This window comes from Lucilia cuprina, chromosome 2 (genome assembly GCF_022045245.1).
Source record: "Lucilia cuprina isolate Lc7/37 chromosome 2, ASM2204524v1, whole genome shotgun sequence".
Classification (NCBI taxonomy): Eukaryota; Metazoa; Arthropoda; class Insecta; order Diptera; family Calliphoridae; genus Lucilia; species Lucilia cuprina.
The window spans coordinates 47,780,621-47,800,727 of NC_060950.1; the positions used below are offsets into that span (position 1 = coordinate 47,780,621).

General features: G+C 31.1%; 1 protein-coding gene and 1 long non-coding RNA gene across 4 annotated transcripts in view; both read right to left on the reverse strand.

The window, feature by feature from the left end:
- Positions 1-2,675: 2,675 nt before the first annotated feature.
- Positions 2,676-6,869, reverse strand: LOC124418543. Of its 2 annotated transcripts, XR_006940062.1 has the most exons (4): positions 4,963-6,869; positions 3,938-4,879; positions 3,761-3,869; positions 2,676-3,458 (listed from the first exon to the last, which is right to left on the reverse strand). It is a non-coding gene; the product is annotated as an uncharacterized LOC124418543 (long non-coding RNA). The 2 variants fall into 2 exon arrangements; XR_006940061.1 differs by having other exon boundaries at positions 3,938-6,869.
- A 5,892-nt stretch (positions 6,870-12,761) lies between these two features.
- The window catches only part of LOC111688835 (probable elongation factor 1-delta), a 19,912-nt gene continuing 12,566 nt past the window's right edge, over positions 12,762-20,107 (reverse strand). For both annotated transcript variants that reach the window (XM_046945308.1, XM_023451349.2), the window contains 2 exons: positions 15,221-15,301; positions 12,762-13,422 (listed from right to left, as the gene is read on the reverse strand). In XM_046945308.1, the coding sequence (XP_046801264.1) occupies positions 12,832-13,422; positions 15,221-15,301 (672 nt within the window). In that variant the 3' untranslated portion in view covers positions 12,762-12,831. The remainder of the gene's footprint in view (positions 13,423-15,220; positions 15,302-20,107) is intronic.

Below are 20,107 nucleotides of genomic sequence, written 5' to 3' on the forward strand. Positions count from 1 at the left end.
AAAGTGGTAAAAAATTTTGGACTCACTGGGATATTCCAGGTTAAAAACAAAAAAGATTTTAAATAAAACATCAAATGCTTTAAGGGTTGAAACAAAAGGATACCTTAAATTATCAAAATATACAAACATTTGTTTTACTTTCAACGTATCCCCAATGACAAGTAAATTTGGTTGAATTTCTCGGCCTTGTAATTTTAATAACGTTAGTTTTGTCTCTAATTCATCCATTGTACTGGCAACAACAGCAAATGATTCTTGCAAATCCGATATGGTAAACTTTTTCTTATACTTTGCTCCATTTTCATCTGTGTTTTTTTTTGAGTTGGGGAGGAAATAAATTATGACAATACCACAAAATTGTAAACATTTTAGAATCTGTAAACATAAATAATGTTTAGATGGAACCATAACGAAAATGTATGCGATACGTTCAGTTTGCAGTAATTTTTTGGAAATTAATGAGCAGGATATTCTTGTCTTCAAAATAAGTAACAAATCTTCAGCAAAATATGGCCAACGCTCCTCAAAGTTTTTCGCCACTGGATATTTTAGTACGAAATCGATATCAATCTGAAAACAAATACAAAATTAAAAAATTAGTACTTATTTGTATTATTTTAAATCGACTAAACTATATGCTAGACTATAAACTATGCTATAGAATACCCCCCTTATTAAAAAAAACTTTAAATTCTGTGTAATATTGTATTTGCATCTGGAGTCCTCTTGTCATTAATATTGTCAAAAATTTAATAATAGTTTTTGAAGCTTACTAACAGAAAGTTAATTAACAAAATATGTTTCTTACAAATATTAGTTTTGTAAAGGAACCTTTAAGTTCAACATTTATCGTGATATTTGCATGTAATATTGTCGAATCGTGTTCCATATCACCAAAAACCCCAACTTTCTAAAATCCAAAATTAGTAGCACACTATTACATTTAAAATCAAAACTTGATAAAATATCAAAGAAAAAAATAAATTTTCAATTTAAATCTTATTGTGTGTTCTGTGTTTTTATACCCTACACCACTATAATGGGAAGGGTATTATGCTTTTATGCGTTTATGTTTGTAACGCATTTAAATATTAGTACTACACCTTAAAGTATAACGATCGACTTAGAATCACTTTCTGAGTCGATTTAACGATATCCCTCAGTCCGCGTGTCCATGTAAACATTGTTAACAAAGTACTGGTCGCAATTTTTAAAATAATTTGATAAAATTTGGAATACACGTTTTCTTTGACCCTATTGAAAATGGTTAAAATCGGTCCATTATTTCATCTAGCCCCCATACTCTATCCCTATCCTATCTATCCAGCCCAATTCATCGGGATCGGTCCACATTTGCTCCTATCCCTCATATAAAGAAAACTAGTTTTCTTTAATAAATTGCTTAAATAATCAATCAAGGTAATATTCAAGATAAATACTGTGACAAACCTTTGACTGGGAGTGGAACTGACACGCTGGTGGTTGCACGGCATTAGCTCGTCGGATTTGTAAACATTAAAAAAACCGTGCCCATTTGAAATTTCCCAAAAAAAGTCCTAACACTTATAAACATTAACCGAAAAGGGTTACAATGCAATGGTGTACATTTATGCTGGACGGACGGTCAGTAGCTGTGGGTTCACTAGGTGGTTAATAGTTTCAGGAATCACTGAAGGTATGGTTGGAGTTACCTCCCCTGATATGGCATTGTTTCAGTCATCCATGGCTTCTTTGCACTCGTATTCTGAATCGTAGGAACCCCTAAGTAGAACTCACCATTTACCCCGACTCACTTTCCTTTCTCCTCTCAGCCTTACATTTTTAAAAGTAATAACATGCATGGATAATTTATTAGGTATGAACCAAAAATTGCAAAAAGAATTACATATTACTAATTTTGTTTTCGGTTAACAAATAAAACTAATAAAGAGAAAATATTGTATTATAAAAGAAATAGCAAGTAGTAATTAATCAAATATTAGTAATACTAGAATTGTTCTATGGGTTATAAAAATAAGTCGTGCAAAAAATTAGGTCAATAGGATTACGTTAACTTGTGCCGCAACGGCTCTGAAGTTTGAAGATGAATTTACAAGGGGAAAATATGCATTTTTTTTCAGTTTTCACAAAAGTTTTGTCATTAAATAATTTGTTTTGTATTTTATTGTCAAAGAATCGTAATGTACACAGAAGTAGCGTTACAAAAAGATAAAAAACACAAAAATTGGTTGAAAAATGTAAAAGTTATGAAAAATTCCCGAGGCCATTATCGTGTCTTAGAGCACTTGAATTCGAAATGTGATAAAAAAAATAAACATATTTTTAAAAATATTCTAATAAAACAATTGTATTACTTAAAATACATCTGTAGTTACTTGAATATGAGTTTTTGTCCTTATAAAATAACGTAAACCTGTTCTCAGCTATGGTCGAAAAATTTAGATATTTTTAACAGTCGTTCCAAAATTCAAATTTTAGTTTTTTTGATACTTTATTGAACAAATTTCAATATTTTTGGGAGAAAATATATAAACTTATTTGAAAACTTTATAGGTTCATTTCTATCTACATTTTTTATCATTTTGTTATATTCGTATTTAAATTTTCTAATTTATGTTTAATTTCTTTAATTTATAAATAAAATTTTTATAATACTTTTATTATGATAATCTGAAACAATTGTTGTCAATCATGGAAAGATAAATTAGACAAGGTAATGGTGTGAATTGTGGTTTCTGGTAAGTTTTGTTTAGGGGTTTTAGTCATAGCAAATACGAGTTCAATAGAACCAAGGATGGCTGCAATATTGTCATACCATACGAACGGCATACGAGCTAATGCCGTGCGACCACCAGCGTGCCGATACCACTTACTCAAAAGTTCCTCACATTTATGGTGCCTAACGTATGAGCATTCTTTAAAAATGCCATACATATCAATACTCAAAGGATTATATCATTAACACAAGTCTCGGAATGTGTAACAGCCATGCCTGGTTGCGGTGTTTATTTTATGAGCAGTTAAGTATCGATTCGAAATGATTCCAATAAAGTAAGTCATAAAGCAGTAGACTAACACGTCCAGACTTTATTAGCGACTTTATGGAATTCATGAAGATGAAACTTAATTTGTACTCTCATATGTAGTTTTGTTTTGTAAATAGAGTCAAGTTTTTTTTTTGTTGACAGTAAAACCAAAGGCAAAGAAAATACAGTTCCGAACACAATCTATTGTACAACAAATTTTATTTAATTTTCGTAATGAAAATCAATTTTAAAATTTTACAAATTCGATGTCTTGGGAAAATATAAATATATTTCACTTATGATTAAATTCATAGTATATAGAAAATATATTAGGATATTGGTATACAGAAAACATCAAAGAAAAGGATTTACGAGTCACCAAATATAAACTTCCAGCCAACCAACTTCATGATTCACATCAACCAGTCACATCTGAAATCGAGAAAAGAAGAAATTAAAAACAATTATTATTATCGAAATTAATATATATTTATTTTTATTAAAAATTTAACGTAGAGCTAACAAAATAATAAAATTTCTTAATAATTAATGTTTAAATTAGTCATTAACAATACAATAGTATTCTGTTCATATAAAGCAATTGATTTTGCCGGCCGCCACCAGTATAATTAATAAAATTGCATATATGTATTGTATGTTGATCATTGATTGTTGTACCTGACCTGTTCAAAAGAAATTAACTGTGTTAATGGATTGAAATTAATGATACTTACTTGCCTGTTCAGATTCTTGACTAGAGTCCTTAACACTGACACTCTTGATTAATGTTTGGTTTTGGTTTACAAGCTGAGAGAATGTTATGTCTTGGTATTGGAGGTGAACCTTTAAAGTATCGATTTTAATTTTGTTATATCTAATTAACTCATGTGTATATGTATATATGGACGTACGTTTACAAGTTGATTTTAAGTGGTTTATTACTGCCAATTAATTTTTGTTTTTGAAGCTTGAGGCGTTTATTTAAATGTTTTATACGAAAATATATCCGGCATTTGAAAAAAAAAAAAAAGATTTTATATTATCGGCAGATCAATCGACTGGCTTTCCCTGACCATGAGCTTATGGAGATTCCGACAGTGTGCTATTTGGGATTTATTTATTTTATGGAATACATATTCCAATTTTTTATGTTTTCCACAAACTAGTAAGCTGGTTTTTTTAGGGAACCCCTTGACACCTGGTCGACTCATGTGAAAGAATTTTCATTACATTCGTACCCTTCAAGATTAAGCTTTCTAATAATATAGCCAGATATATATTCTAAAGCATCCTCTTGAAGGGCACCAATGTCATGAAAAGTCTTCACATCTAGGTCATGCAAATCGCTTTCTTCTAATTCCAATTCTTGGCCGGGATCAAGAACGTTTTCTTCGCACACAGTATTAATTGTTGCATTTTCAAAAGTAAACCATTCGTATCGTCATTTTGCACGTTCCTAGTGTTTTTTAGGCATTCTGTGTTTCTTGCTGAATTAAAATTAATATTTTTACAAATATTACATAGAAAATTATTTTACATATATCCAAGATGTATTTTCGTAGCCTGTATTTGAATTCTTTTGGGAAAGGATGGTCATAAAGGCCACCTTTACTTCTTATGGCTCCAAATTTTTTTTCTGAAACATCTTGGTTAAAGCGACTTGTTAACAGGTATGACATGCCAAACTTTGTTGCGCAGTATTCATAAAGCATATCTAGGGCTTTATTTGTTATTAAAATTCCCTTCTGGAAAAACTCCAATGATTTCTTTCCAGGGATAAGTGGAATTGACATCAACTCATTCATCAGAGCCAACTTATTTTGTTGATTTTGAAGATCTTTTCCATATGGTTCCTTAAGGGATTAGAATATGTTATTCATAACAATTTATCAGAAGTTTATAAGACAATTTTTCATACAAAATATGTTATACAAACCTTTGATAAATTGTTATAAGGCAGTTAATAAAAATTGTTAAATAACCTTCCCAGGGTATCCAAAAGTATTATTATTATTATTATTATGTGTTGTCCCTTGTAAATTATTCCGGTATCCAAATAACGGTTCCTAATTAGTTTCAAAAGATGTGGTGCATCATAAAAAGTAAATATTTTCTAATCGGATTTAACTGGACTAGGAAACCATGGTTTTTCTTAAGTTACGATTTGAAATTAAAGATATTATATTAGTATCTAAAACTAACAATAAGTTGTTGTGTAAGTTATGTAGAATATTAATTAAGGTGTGTATTAAAGGAAATCAGAATTTTAAAATTGAAATTCCTTTATGTATTGTGTGAATTTTCAAGAATGGTTGTAATGTGAAGGTGGAGTCTGGAGTATGTTCAGTTTTGATTACAAAGTTATGCTTACCTTTAGATACACCTAAATCGTTTAACAGTTTTCTATTACAAGGGCCCATATCACAAACCATCGCTACTAGAAGAAAACCAGCGTCACTTAGGGCACAAATAACGCTATTTAGAATTTCGACAGTCATTTTGCAATCACAGTCGTTGAAAACTGGTTGCTTCCACGACTTTTTTAAGCCACGAACCATAACCACCTGAATGTAATTTGCCGGTTTTCGGACAACATCACCTAATGTGTCATATTCGAAGGTTTCTGCAACTTCATTTCGTCGAATGCAATTACACAAATCCTATCCTCAAGGGACATATCGGTAGCTTGCCGCATAAAATCGATTGATGTGGATAAAATGCCTTCAGTTAGGTTTATTTTTCGACACCACCGTTGTAATGTAGAAACATTAGGAAGAGGATGACCTTTCTTATAAAGGTGGTTATAGGCTCGTGGCCCAGATGAATGCAAACAAATTGCACTAGAAATATCAGTCCACTGACACTGGACTCCTCCTGGTTGTTTCAATTTTCTTATCTGACCCTCTGTAAAAATTTTTCTCATAGCTTCAATAGCTAAATTAGTTTGATCTAGTTTCAATTTTAGTTCTTTGTTTCCATTTTCTAGCTCGCAAATTCTTTCCAAATATTTGTTCTTACTATCTGCAAAATGTACTAGGCTATATGCATAAAAGTAGTTGGAATTTAAAATATAAAGTTCAATACTTTAAAAATGTGTATTCCCCTTACTGTTTGTGTTTCGCGTTCATTTAAGTATTCTACAATTATAGAAGGTTCTTTTATAGCGGAAGATTTGGGTACAGATAGGTCAATCATAGAGGTATCAATATTGTTAATAGGGAGTTGAAGTTCTTTACAAAAAAACGGAGTCAACAGTTGTGCATACCTCTGAAACTTGGGGATGTTCTAATCACATTTAGAAAGTGTTCATTGGAAATGATGTTCGAAACTTGAGAACATCTTTCATGTTCGAGTGATGCCGTTCTATAGGTAAATAATATCACAAATAACTCTTTAAAAAACATATCAAAGTGTGAAGTTAAATTCGAATTTAACTAGCAGAGACACAAAAATTCTCATGATAACTTAAAGTTATTTATTTTAAAGTTTTTATACCCTATACCACCCCAAAGAGAGTGTTGCATAGTGTAATTTAACCGTTGTAATAAATGGCGAACCTATTCACTAAGTCCATTAAGAAATTCACTTTAAAATAACTTACACTGGTTTGCGAGGAAATGTATAATCAATGACAGGTTCAGCAATTGGCATTAATATTTTATTTTTACCCGCTTTTATAAAATGCTCCGCATTAAAGTGGGCCTCACATATTTTGTCTTCTCCTCCTTTGGTATGCCGAAAAAACTACCTTTTCCTCGTTCTAATTTTTTCTTACAAAGGCAAGAGCTACTCATTTTTCCTGTAATGCCGGATTTTAGATTTTTAGTGGAATGTTTATTTTTTAAGTTCAATTTTATTGATACTCACCTGATTATTTTTTATCTTTTATTTATTATATTTATTAATGTTGTTTTTAGCAAAAATTTGCTTAAAAAATTTGCTTTTCAGAATTAAAGAGATTTAAATTTTTGTTAGAATTTTTAAATTTATTATTTTTTATGTCAACACACAATGTAAATAACCTTTGACAAAACCAATGTAAACACAAAGTTTTTGTTATTTTTGTATATTAACTAAAAAACGGTAGTTAAATTTAAATTATATTTGAAAAATAACAACGGTGAAATAGGGCTTTATCAAAATTATATTATATGAAATCTTTTTATTCACATTTTCATTCATGTTTTTTGATTTAAAAAATTTTTCGTTTGAAAATAAAATTTATTATTTTTTTAAAATAAATATAATTAATAAATTCTGTTTGACAAAACCCAAGCACTTTCAAAAAAGATAAATAAAAATCAACTGTGTTGTTGATTTCACCTTATTTAGTGCATCCTGGTGTAGTCTTTACGATTGTTTTCTTAGTTGAAATCAAGAGCCTCCGAATAATTCTTGATAGTTCTTTAGCATGTGGTTGCTGCAGTTACGGAGAACCCGGTCAATACAAAACTGGTTCTAGAAACAGTATCAGTGAGCACTTTATTGAAGGCGCCTTCGATGTCAACGCATACCGCCAGTGCATATAGTTTGCTATCAAGCGGTTTCTGATCGTCCCTTTACTTCTTAAAATTTCAGGACTTTGTCGGGTACACTGTATTTAACCGTACTATCGACTATCCGTTCCAAGGTTTAAAGAAGGGAGGACGTAAAACTTATCGGTCGATAAGACTTACAGTATTGGCCAAAACAAATGCACCCCCTTAAAAAGGTTTTCTTAAAAGTAGTTGTAGTTATTAAAAGTAAGACAAATTTGAACGATATTGTTGTTAAAAAAATTAACACAAAATTTTTATATTATTTATTAGAGAAAAAATTTTAAAAAATATTCATATTCTTCAGAATTTCATTGGTAAAAACATTAGCACCCCCGATTTTTGGTCCAAATTTCGAGCAATATTTCAATATTTGTCATTTAAGTTCAATAAAATAGAATTATGCAGAAATAATTTAAATTTAATATTAAAAGTTCAACAAATATCAGTATTTTTAAAATTCAGACCTCGGCAGAGATATTACAGGAGTTACATACAATCTTTACTCTTATTATTTTCCCAAAATAAACACATATTTCTGCAAAAAGGGATAATACTTATTAAAAAAATATACATTTTGTTTCCTTTTATTAGAATTTTTTGTTTTATTTTTGACGATAAATCATAATATTTTTGTATTGGTATCAATTACCAAACAGTAGTCAACCTACCACATTCTGAATTTTCAGAAACATAAATAATGTGAACTTTTTGTGTTAAATTTAACTTAGTTTAGCATTATTATATCAATTTATCAAGATTCCCTTTTTAACTTTCGAGAATGGCTTGAGTTGCCAAATATTGAAAATTTTCTCGAAATTTGGCCCAAAGATGGATAGATTTTCGTTATCAGTATATGGATTTAAATTTTAAAACTTTTTCAGTTCAAAATCTTCTCAAAAATTAATTTTATAAAAAATTTAATATTTGAAGATTTTTTTCATTGTTTTTTAATTTTATTTAAGAAACGATGAAAGTGTCACCTCCGATTCCGATGTCTGTTGAAAAAATTATTTTAAAATTAAAAAACAAATTAAAAAGGATATTTTTATATTTAAAATTCAATTTCTAAATAAAATCTAATTAAATCCTATAAAAATATAATGGAAAAATACGATGTAAAAAATCTTTTTTATGGGGGTGCTAATGTTTTTACCAATGAAATTCTGAAGAATATGAATATTTTTTAAAAATTTTGCTTTAATAAACTATAAACAAAAAGTGTAATATCTTTCGAACTTGTCTTATTTTTAATAACTAAAACTACTTTAAATGAAATTTCTATAAGGGGTGCATTTGTTTTGGCCATTACTGTAGGTGTCGTATAGCTAGGTTTAGGTATTAATATTACCCTTGTATCCTGCCATTTAATGAGGGTATATCTGAATTTTATATACTCCTCCATCTGTAAGAGTGCCGAGAAAATGTCCTCTACGATTGGTGTTTGTACTAACCCAAGCTACATGGCAGGAGTAGGCATCACAACCTATTACAAATTTCTTATTTTTTCATTATTCCGACTGGTTTTATCAGGTAAGACGTTGGAGAATCGAAAGGCAGGTAAAGAGATGCAAGGTATATGTTGCCACGGCCTTGCTTCAGCACCGTTGCATCCGATGTGGATAATCCTGTTGAGGGGAGACAACATAAGTTCTTGTGTTGAGGGGAGACAACATAAGTTCTTGTGAAATAAGATACATGTTCTCGGTCAAGACGCGTAGAAGAGTTGGAAATTTACGTGATTTAATCCAGAAATCTTGTTGCGAATCGTCCAAGGTTCCTGGATTAAAGCTATATGTATCTTATCTGTGTTAGTTTTAGCCATCAGAGCCTTTGTAGCCGTCTCGGTCCGATGGAGGTTTATTTGTATAACCTCAATCATTGTCATCCATTTAAACTGTCTTCCAGCGAGTTAGTGATGACCTCCCCTCTCGTTGGATTTGACTAATCCGGGTAACTTGAAGTGGCTATTGATGCAGTAGGTACTACTGATGGCACTGCGGTGCCCTTATCAGGCATAGGAAAAGCCTGATAAGGGAACCGACATTTCCCTAATTGTTTACAGCACTGCTGTTCTCTTCTGGCGAGTGACTGATTTCCTCCACGCTTTTAGGATTTAACTCCTCAAAGTTACCAATACTTGTTAATGATGCTTTGGGTGCCGTCTTAGTGTCCTTATCGGGACCGGTTTTGACAGCCCTTTTATTCGGCGCCTCCCCAATTTTGACGAGTTAGTGGTAACTGCATCGCTTCCAGTAGTTGTAACGAATGCTGTGTTCTTAGTTTTTTAGTGTCCTTTTCGAGGATAATTTAAACAGCCCTTCCAATCGGCACCTTCCTAATTTTGAATATGACTGCTTTAGAGCGAAGTAAGTCCTACCTTTATTCTTGACAAGAGTAGTCGATACCTATTACTAATAAAGTTCCCTCAGGTTCTTTTTTCTTTTAAAAGACTTCCCATTTTCCACGTCCAGCTCAGCATTTTAACCACCAAAAATTACCAGTATACATTTATTACCCAGTTTACTGCCCATACTTTTATGTAGACAGTGGACTTTAAGATCACCGGAAGCTCGCTCTTCTTTGCCAGTCCCAGAGTGGAGGGATACTTTCCACCAAGTTCTTTAGGGTGCTAACACATTGATGAAATGCCAATCTCATCAACATCGCGCTTTGGCTTTGACTGTGTATTAGAAGACGGGAGCTCTTTTTCTTCTTAGGTTAATTCTTAGTTGTAACTCTTCTGGAGACCTGATCTCAGATCTTGTGAGAGAGAGCCCAATTTTACTTTTGGAGTCTCGTTTGATTGATTAGGTAGTTTAGCTATGCTATCATTCAACTGTTTCACCATTTGCTCTACTTTATTCTTTTTGGGATTTGCAATAATGGTGTTGTTATTATCATCTGAGGATTTAGAGTCGCAACCCTCACCTATATTTTAAGGCTGAGGTAGCTCTCCGAGTACATCATTCTCTTTTACCCCTATGTTTTTGCCATCGGCATGCTGTACACTTGACGCATTGTCCGCCACGGAGGCCAAGGTATCATCCTCCGTTGTAGTATCTTGCTCACGATTGCATGATGACGACGACACGTGACTCGCGAGTGGATCAACACTTGCCATCGGTACTGGGGGAGGACAGATGGTCCCTATCCGCCACCGGGGATGCGCTCGGTGGGAAAAACTCCCCTAACAATTTAGTAATAACACAAATTAAACAATATTGGGTAGCTCACAAACATATATAAGTAATTCAAAGTAAATAAAAATCATTACTGTCCGACCAAACGTTCGGGTACGGGTTCTTAGTTCGGTAAAAAGTGAGGTTCGGCCAATGTTCGGCGAAATTTCGACCGAACGCCGAACTTTTTATAAAATGTGAAAAAACTGTTCGTTTTTTCGACTGATTTAAAAAACTGTTAACCAGAAAGTGATTAAAAAGCTAAGAAAAGAGAAACATTTAATTTGAATTATCTAGTTTCTATTTGAATTATCTAGTTTCTATTTTAAAACTTTGATCTCATTGTAACATTGAAATTTTTTAGATCCTTATTCTCAAACGATCTTGACATGTCTGTCGGAAATCAAAATGGACAATGTAAATTATACTTAAATTTTTTTTATGAACCTTCGATTATAATATGATCATGTACAACAATATTATGATATATACTATATAATGATGAAATATTTTAACGGTATTTAATCATAATATGATATTTTAAAATTGTTACAATATCGGTAATATGTTTAGACTACAATCATAATTTTAATTACAATAAATCAATAAATCGTTTAAAAACCAAAAATAAAAGTATTAACATAGAAATTCGGAATGAGTGATTGTGTCAATCACAATTGCTAATTAAATACCCTCTCCAAAAAATCTTCCGGATGTTCATATTTTGGTTTTAAATATTATAAATTTATTACATTTTAATCATAAATGAGTTTTTCATTGATGAAAAAAGTTTGTGTTCACCGAACTGTGAAAACCGAACAAAGTTCGGGTTCAGCCAAACCTTCAAATTTACCGAAGTTCGGGTTCGGTACCGAACGAAATTTTGAGTTCGATCGGACTCTACAAATCATAAATCAAATAACTAAATGTATGAGACATTGGGCGACACATTACATATTTATATTTTTAAACAATGCTGTCCCTGCTATTTAAATTTTAAGAATTTCGAAAGACAATTTTTTGGTTAAAAAAATTGGGAAATGTTAAATCTTTTAAGAATGTAAAATTTTAAATAATAGAAAATATATATCTGAATTTTCTGGATAATCGAACGTTAACCCATAAACAGAGAATATCAAAGTCAGGATTTATTGAAACCGTAGTGAAATTTTTTTAGTTTTCAACCGATTTAAGTTAATACAAAGGGACTTTTAGGACCCAAGCGATTTGGAACAATGACCATATTTATAATAATAATCGTATAGGTACATAAATATTTTATAATTATATACAATCTTCGTAAGAAATAAAATAAACATTCAATGCCCTATTCCAAGAAAATGTTGATTGATAAAAGAAAAATAAATTGGGTTTCAACTAAAACTATATGGTATCGAGTCATTCCCCGACAGCCGGTTCTACGTACCGAAATGACCCGAATTATTCGGCCAAGGGCTGTCAATCCCAGCAACAACAATACAATATTCTGCTGCGGAGCAACATATGTCCATCGAATTAAGGTGCAACTCTTGTTTTAGCAGGTGTCATCTCAGGAACTGCTCCGGACTTAACCACCATCGAGAGTGGTCGGAAAATTTCGTGGCCCATAAATTCCGCGGTCGTACTTAGAGGTCGAGGAAAACAATAGTAGTTCTGGCACAACTAAGATCGGGATGGAGCAACAGGCTCAATGCCGTGCCATCCCTAACGAATGTCCTGCATATGGTCAGGACCTTCAAGACACCCTCCACATATTCAACTGCTCAGCCAACCCTACTTCACTCTGTCCAATGGATTTATGGACACATCCAGTTGAAGTAGCCCAATTTTTAGGGCTGGACATTGATGAAGAACCCCCAATTAGATTATTGCATAATTTTAGCTGTTATGGTTTCGAGTCAGATTGGTTTTTCCAAACCTTTATTTCGTTGATCTGTGTAATTTTTTAATTTTTTTTTCAAAATACTTTGTAATCACTCTGATATAGTTGTTTTACATGATAGAAATAAAAACACACATTTGATCAATAATAAATGTAATGTATGTAAAACATATTTTATTTTTTGTATAATTAATTTATATCTTTTATTATATTTTATTAAAAGCAGCAACATCAACACTTTGAACAAATTCTTCATTTTTCTCAATCTCTTCAGTCAACCAATCAATTGAAACTTTATCATCTTCTACAACGCAACTAATACTTAATTTACTTATTCCAAAAGCTACAGGAACTAATTTAGATGCGCCCCATAATAATCCATCGGCCGAAATTTTTCTAATTAAATTTTCCATTTCTTGTAAGTCTGTTTCATCATCCCAAGGTTTTACATCAAGTACCAAACTAGATTTAGCTATTAAAACTGGTTTTTTAGATTTTTTGGCAGCGTATGCAGCTAAGCGCTCCTCTCTTATACGTGCAGCTTCCTCCGACTCTTCATCACTGTCTGAAGCAAATAAATCAACACCATCATCATCTTCTGTTAATGATTGTGCAACGGGTTTAGAACGTGTAACTAAACCTTCCAAAGCGGTAATACGTTTTTGTGAGTCTATGCTAAGGTCATTTAACTTTGAAATTATTTGTTTTAGATTAGCATTTTCCTCTTCCAGTAATTGAATGCGTTCTAACAGATTAGATGGGACTATAGTTGCATCCACACAAGAAATGCCATCCATCTAAATAAATAAAATAAAAAGTATATTTAATATATAGACATCTTATCATCACCTGAAATGCAAAACAACTTATCATCAATATATGGAATATAACGATTTTAGAAAAAAAATCAACATATAATCAAGAAAATACATTCATAGAACAAAACAACATCAAGTTCCAAAAACCAAAAATATATGTAAAAATTAAGCTCTTTTGTTGCCACTCACATTAAAATTTATTTTTGTTACAAAAATGTAAAAACAAACCTAAGAAATGTTTAAGAACGAAGACATATTTTTATTTAAAAAAAAAAAAAACAGGAACTGTAAGATTTCGGACTTCCACAATACCCTTTACCATAGTTTTTATTTATATTTATTTTTCCATTTTTATATTAATAGCGAAAGAAAAGAAACAACAACGAAATATGGCACAAATATAAACAAAATACGCAATGCAATGAACCAACCAATATCCAAAAAAATAAACTATACGAAACATTTGTAATTGTTTTTTTTTTTTTGCTTTTGAGCACTAAAGTGGTGTAGAGTATAACAAATTATTACTGCTTTATGTACTATAATACCACTTTAACGGAACCACCACCTCGAGAATGACAAAAAAAAGAATAAGAAACAACTTTAAATAATATATATTTAATTTCTGAAAGTGAAACAAAATGTTTTTAGGAAAAAAATTTTTTTATGCATTTTTAGAATGTCTCTTTCTTATTGTAATCCCGCTATTTTTTCTGTAAATGAAGCAGCATTTATAACTATATCAGTGTTTGTATGTAAATTGAAGAAAAACAAGTGTGAAATAAAATAGAGCCAACTTTAAAGTTAAATAGAATATCAAATTAAAAAACAACTTCTTTAATATTTTTTTTTGAAAAGCTGAGTAAAAAGGCAGACTCTCTTATTTCTATTATAATTAAAAAAAAGATTGAAAAATTACTCAGCAGAATGGGCAGAGGAAAACATTGTAGCGTGGAGTCCCGAAAATTGATAAAAAAGCTTCATCAAGAAGGTAAATCTCAAAGAAAAATAGCTGAATTTATTGGATGTTCAAAGAAAATGGTAGAAAATGCTATAAAGTATAAAGAGAAACAAGAAAAAAGAGGAAAAAAAACCAAAATATCTGAGACTTTAAAACGAAAAATACTGCGTCATGTAAAACGGGATCCCTTTGTGACGTCATCTGCTCTTATAAAACAATATCAAGTTGATATGGAACTTCTACAATACGGCATATGCTCCTTAAAAATAATTTAAAAGCAAGAAGTGCACGTAAAGTGCCTTATCTATCAAAGCGCAAATAAAACAAAGACTAGAATTCGCAAAGGAACACGTAAATTGGTCCGTATCTAAATGGCGCAATATTTTGTGGTCGGATGAGACCAAAGTAAATTTATTTAATTCGGATCGAAGTTCTCTTCTAGTCCGGAGACCCAAAAATAAAGAATTTAACCCTCAATATACCGTTAAAACCGTTAAACATGGAGGGGGTAATATTATGGTATGGGGATGCTTTTCCTATTATGGAGTTGGACCTTTATATCGCATACAGGATGCAATGGATGCCAAATTATATATATATATATATATATATATATATATATATATATATATATATATATATATATATATATATATATTAATATATATATATATAATATATATATATATAAAATATATATATATATATATATATATATTATATGTGTGTGTGTCTCATAAATATTCGGAGATCCTAGAAATTGTTTTAAAATTATTAAATAAAATAAAACCACTTAAACATGCAGTATATAATTACCTTTTCCAAAGAATTTTTGATGTGTTCTCTGGCTTTAGCAATTTCGGAAACTAATAAACTCTTCCTGTTTAGAGGTGAATCCTTCAAAATATATTAAAAAAATTTGTTAGATCTTATTTCTTTCAGAATTTTTCTTTAAATTTAAGTAATTAAGTCTGTTCGTTTACAAATTATTGTACTCTTCATATTTGTGAGAAGGGTATAAATAAGTTTTTCCTTCCGTTTGTAATTTCTATAATATAATTTTAAGACCCCATAAAGTATATATATTCTGGATCCTTATAGGTAGCGGAGTTGAATATGCTATGTCCGTCTGTCCGTCTGTTTGTTGAAATCAGTTTTTGGAGGATCCCAGATGTCGGCGAGATATTCAATAATTCTGTAAGACATACTTTCGAGAATATCGCCTGAGATATGAGCAAAAATCCGTGACAACATCTGAAAATTTCATCAAAAAAAGACTTTTTATTTAATGCTTTGATAAATAAGCAACCACAGCACTGTGAATTTTTATATATGTACATAAATAATATATATATGTACATAAATAATAATCTGGCAACACTATGTACAGATAAACGTATAAAATTTGCCATCTTGATAAAAAAAATAAAATTTATTAAATTTACCAAATATTTCATGATAAAAATCATAACAAATCATACCAGTAAAACTAGTTACATTCGTGGTGTTAATTTTTCCTAAAAAATTCATAAAATTAACTTTTAAAAGACTAAAACAAATCATCCCATGTGCTCAGTTATTGCCTCTTTCCTTTTGTTACCGCTTAACAATAACAAAACAACATCAAAAATTGTTATACATAAAAAAATAAAAAACAATATTCTGCAAGTGCCTATTTTTTATATATTGCTGAAATTATTATAATAAAATTTATTACACGATGTCATATCTTTGTGGTGACTGTAATTTAAGTACCTCCGGATCTCGATGCCTACTTTGTAGATCCTGTGACACTTGGTATCACGCTGAATGCGAAGATATAACTAAAACATTGTTTACCACCTTGGATAAAAACCGCAATCTAGCGTATACCTGCAAAGCGTGTATGGATAACCCGCCTGATAACTCTGATGCAGCATTTAAATCGGAAATTCGAAAAGAATTTACAACTCTCAAGAATTCAATTAGTGACATGAAAGGCGATCAAATTGAAATCAAATCCAAAGTTGATTCAGTCATAAATGAAGTCCGTGCAGAGCTGTCCAACAGCTTAAAGGGTATAAAAGATGAAATTGCAAGCTGCAAAACTCAAATTAATTGTAATGACACCTTATATAAGTCTAAGTTTTATGAACTGGAACTTCAGAACCACGTTCTTCAACATCGTTTAAATAGAGCTTACCTAATTATAACTGGTCTTCCAACAGACTTAACTGACCTCCATTCAACTGTAAAAAACTTGTGCACCCATCTCGAAGTTAACATCGCTGTTGATGACATCCTTAACGTTATGTATATTAAAAAACATGGTGCTATACTTGTTAAATTTTGCCAGATAGCTAAACGCGATAAAGTTATTTCGGAATACTATAAATCGAAATCCCTCAAAGCGTCTGATGTTATAAATGGGGCTGCCGAAACCCGTGTTTATTTAAATGATAATTATTCATCCCTTGCTAAAAAATTACTAAAAATTTGTTGGAAATTGAAAAATGATAAGAAGATAAAGGGTTATAATATAATAAATCGTGAAACTCTTTTTGTGAAGATTACTATGCTTAATGAGGATGTTAAGTCTCTCAATTTTCACGAATGCATTAGCTATTTTAAACTAAATTACCAATAAGTATACGTAAACACCTATATCTTAATCTATTTACTGTATTTTTCCTTTTGTAATGTAAAATACCGTAAGCTTATATTTTTTATTTTTTATATTAAGATGGCACTTTTCATATTGAAAATGTTTAAAATTACAAATAACTTTTTATATATCACTTTTTGGCTCCCACTAATATATGTGTATTGTCGTGAATGCGATGTCTCTTAATGGTAATCTTGGTCCTATAGCCGGGGATAAATCAATGTTAAACAAATGCCTTTCATCTTCGTCTGAAGTTATGAATATTGGTCATATTAATGCCCAGAGTCTTTGCCCCTCTGCATCCAGCACAAAATTAGATGAATTTAAATGTTTTTTCTACAATAGTCTTCTTGACATCATTGGAGTTTCAGAAACTTGGTTTAAACCTCACTTAATATCCCAATCGTTGATACTTTCCGGTTATAATCTTGTAAGAAATGATCGTATCAGGAATACTACTTCGAATAATAGTGGCCCAACCAGAGGTGGCGGTGTTTGCCTTTACATATCTAATAAACTTCGTTACCGCATACTCTTTCGTGCTGAACAATATGGAGTTTGTGAGTCTTTATTTGTGGAAGTTTTTGGAAATGGAACCTCTGTAATTGTTGGTGTTGTATATTTACCCGGCGGCGACATTAATGCATTTGAAAGTATCCATAATAACTTATTTGATCAATACAATAATATTATTGTTATGGGAGATTTTAACTATAATCTTTTTGATATTGTTAAATCACGCAATTTACTTTCTTTAATTTCTAGATGTGGCCTTCACTGTATACACAATTGCCTACCTACACATATTTTCCCACCTAATAATGCTACTTCTTTGCTAGACTACTTTCTCCTGAGTCAACCATCTTCTGTTGTTTACAAAAACCAGATACAAATTCCATTTTTTTCATCTTACCATAGTTTCATCTTTCTCTGCATTAAATTTCCCTCTCAGTTACGTAGTACCTGGATTGAATTTAAGGATTACAATCGCCTGAATTTTGAGAACATAAGTGAGTATTTTAGTCAATTTAATACATCTCCTATTTTCAATACTAACAATGTTGATCTTCAATTATCTACCTTAGATAGTTTAATTGAAGGACTTCATAATTTAGTACCAACGACAAAAATTTTATCTAATTCAAATAATTCTAAATGGATGAACTCGAGTGAAATTTTACAAACCAGATCAAAAAGAGATCACGCTTATCGTGCCTATCGTAGAAATCCTAATAGTGTAAATTGGTCTACTTACTGCAAATTACGTAATAAAACTAAATCTGTGATCAGAAAAGCACGTCAGAAATATGGTGAAACTTTGTTCAGTGTAACTGATAATAGTACATTATGGAATAGAATACGTAAAATGGGTATCGTTGATTCGAAAAAATCTGAATGCAATGATTTAGACGTGGAAGAAATAGCTAATGTTTTTTTGGACAATCTCAGGCAGGACAATACCGGAAACCTTGAATTTGACAACTTTGAAGACATTGCCAATTCGTTTTCTTTTATTCCTGTTACAGAATATGACATAGTAATGGCTTTAAATTCAATTAAATCTAACTCTACAGGTCATGACAAAATTCCTATTAAATTTATAAAGATAATCTTTCCTCTCATTTCCCCTATACTTTTGTATCTTACAAACACTGTTCTAAGTTTCCAACCTCCTGGAAATTAGGCCGAGTCGTACCAATCCCAAAAAACGGAAAATTTGATAAAGAAAACATACGACCCATAAGCATTTTACCTGCTATGTCCAAAATAATAGAAAATATAATGAAAAAGCAAATATTTGATTATTGTGCACAATATTCTTTAATCCACCCTAGTCAATTTGCATTCCAACGTAATCTCAACTCTACGTCTTTACTATTATCTCTCACCGAAACTATTAGAACCAAATTAGATAGCCAAAGAAATTGTACGTTAATTTCACTAGATCTCAGTAAAGCTTTTGATCGCATAAATCATGCCACTCTTGTAGATAAGCTCAGAAGATACTTTAATTTCTCAAAACCGGCATGTAAATTAATATACTCCTACCTTTCAGGACGGTCGCAGTACGTTTCCTTCAATGGTTATAACTCTAGTATTAGTAATGTAACTTCTGGCGTAGCTCAAGGGTCCGTACTGGGTCCCATATTTTTTCTCACATATTTAAATGACTGTATCTCGCTTTTTAATAACAGCTTTTGCCAATCCTTTATATTTGCTGATGATATATTTTTATTGTTTTCAGATAATTACGACAATATGGAAAATTTTGAGATAAATTTGAATGTTCACCTTAACTCAATATCTAGTTGGATGTATACAAATAGTCTTGAGATAAATCCAACTAAGACAAAGGCCTTAAGTTTTAATTTAACTAACCGAACTTTTTCATTTCCAAGAATATCTATTAACGGACAGGCAATTTTATTTGCGGAATCTCTCAGATGCCTCGGTGTAATTATTGATTCTAAGTTAAATTTTAATGAACATATCAATTAAATTGCTAATAAAACTTGTCTTATTTTAAGAAGACTTTACTCGTTAAGAGCGTTTACTCCCAAACATGTAAGGAGCCGACTTGCCTTTTCACTTATCATGTCCCGAATTAACTATTGTCTCGTGGTCTTATAATCTTAATATTATTGAAGCAACTGTTCGAAAGGTAATTCGTTATGTATTTAATTTAAGAGCTCTAGAGCATGATCGTACTTCGATGCTCACTCCAGTATTCTTGAAATGTAGTTTTAATAATTATATTAATCTACGTATTTTACTTTATTTCTACAAGGTTATAAAATCCGGTAAACCAATATCACTTGTAAATCAATTTTCATTCATAAACTCAACACGAAATATTCAAATTTTGATTCCTCTGGGACATCTTTCTGTGTTTGATCGATCTTTTGTGAAAAGAATCCATCATACTTGGAGCTTACTACCCAACCATCTCAAGCTATTTTCTTATTCTTCTCATACTTATAAGAAGAAACTGTTAGATTTTTTAATGAAAATCAGTAGCATGATTAGACATTGTTTTTAACCTACATCAACCTTTGGTT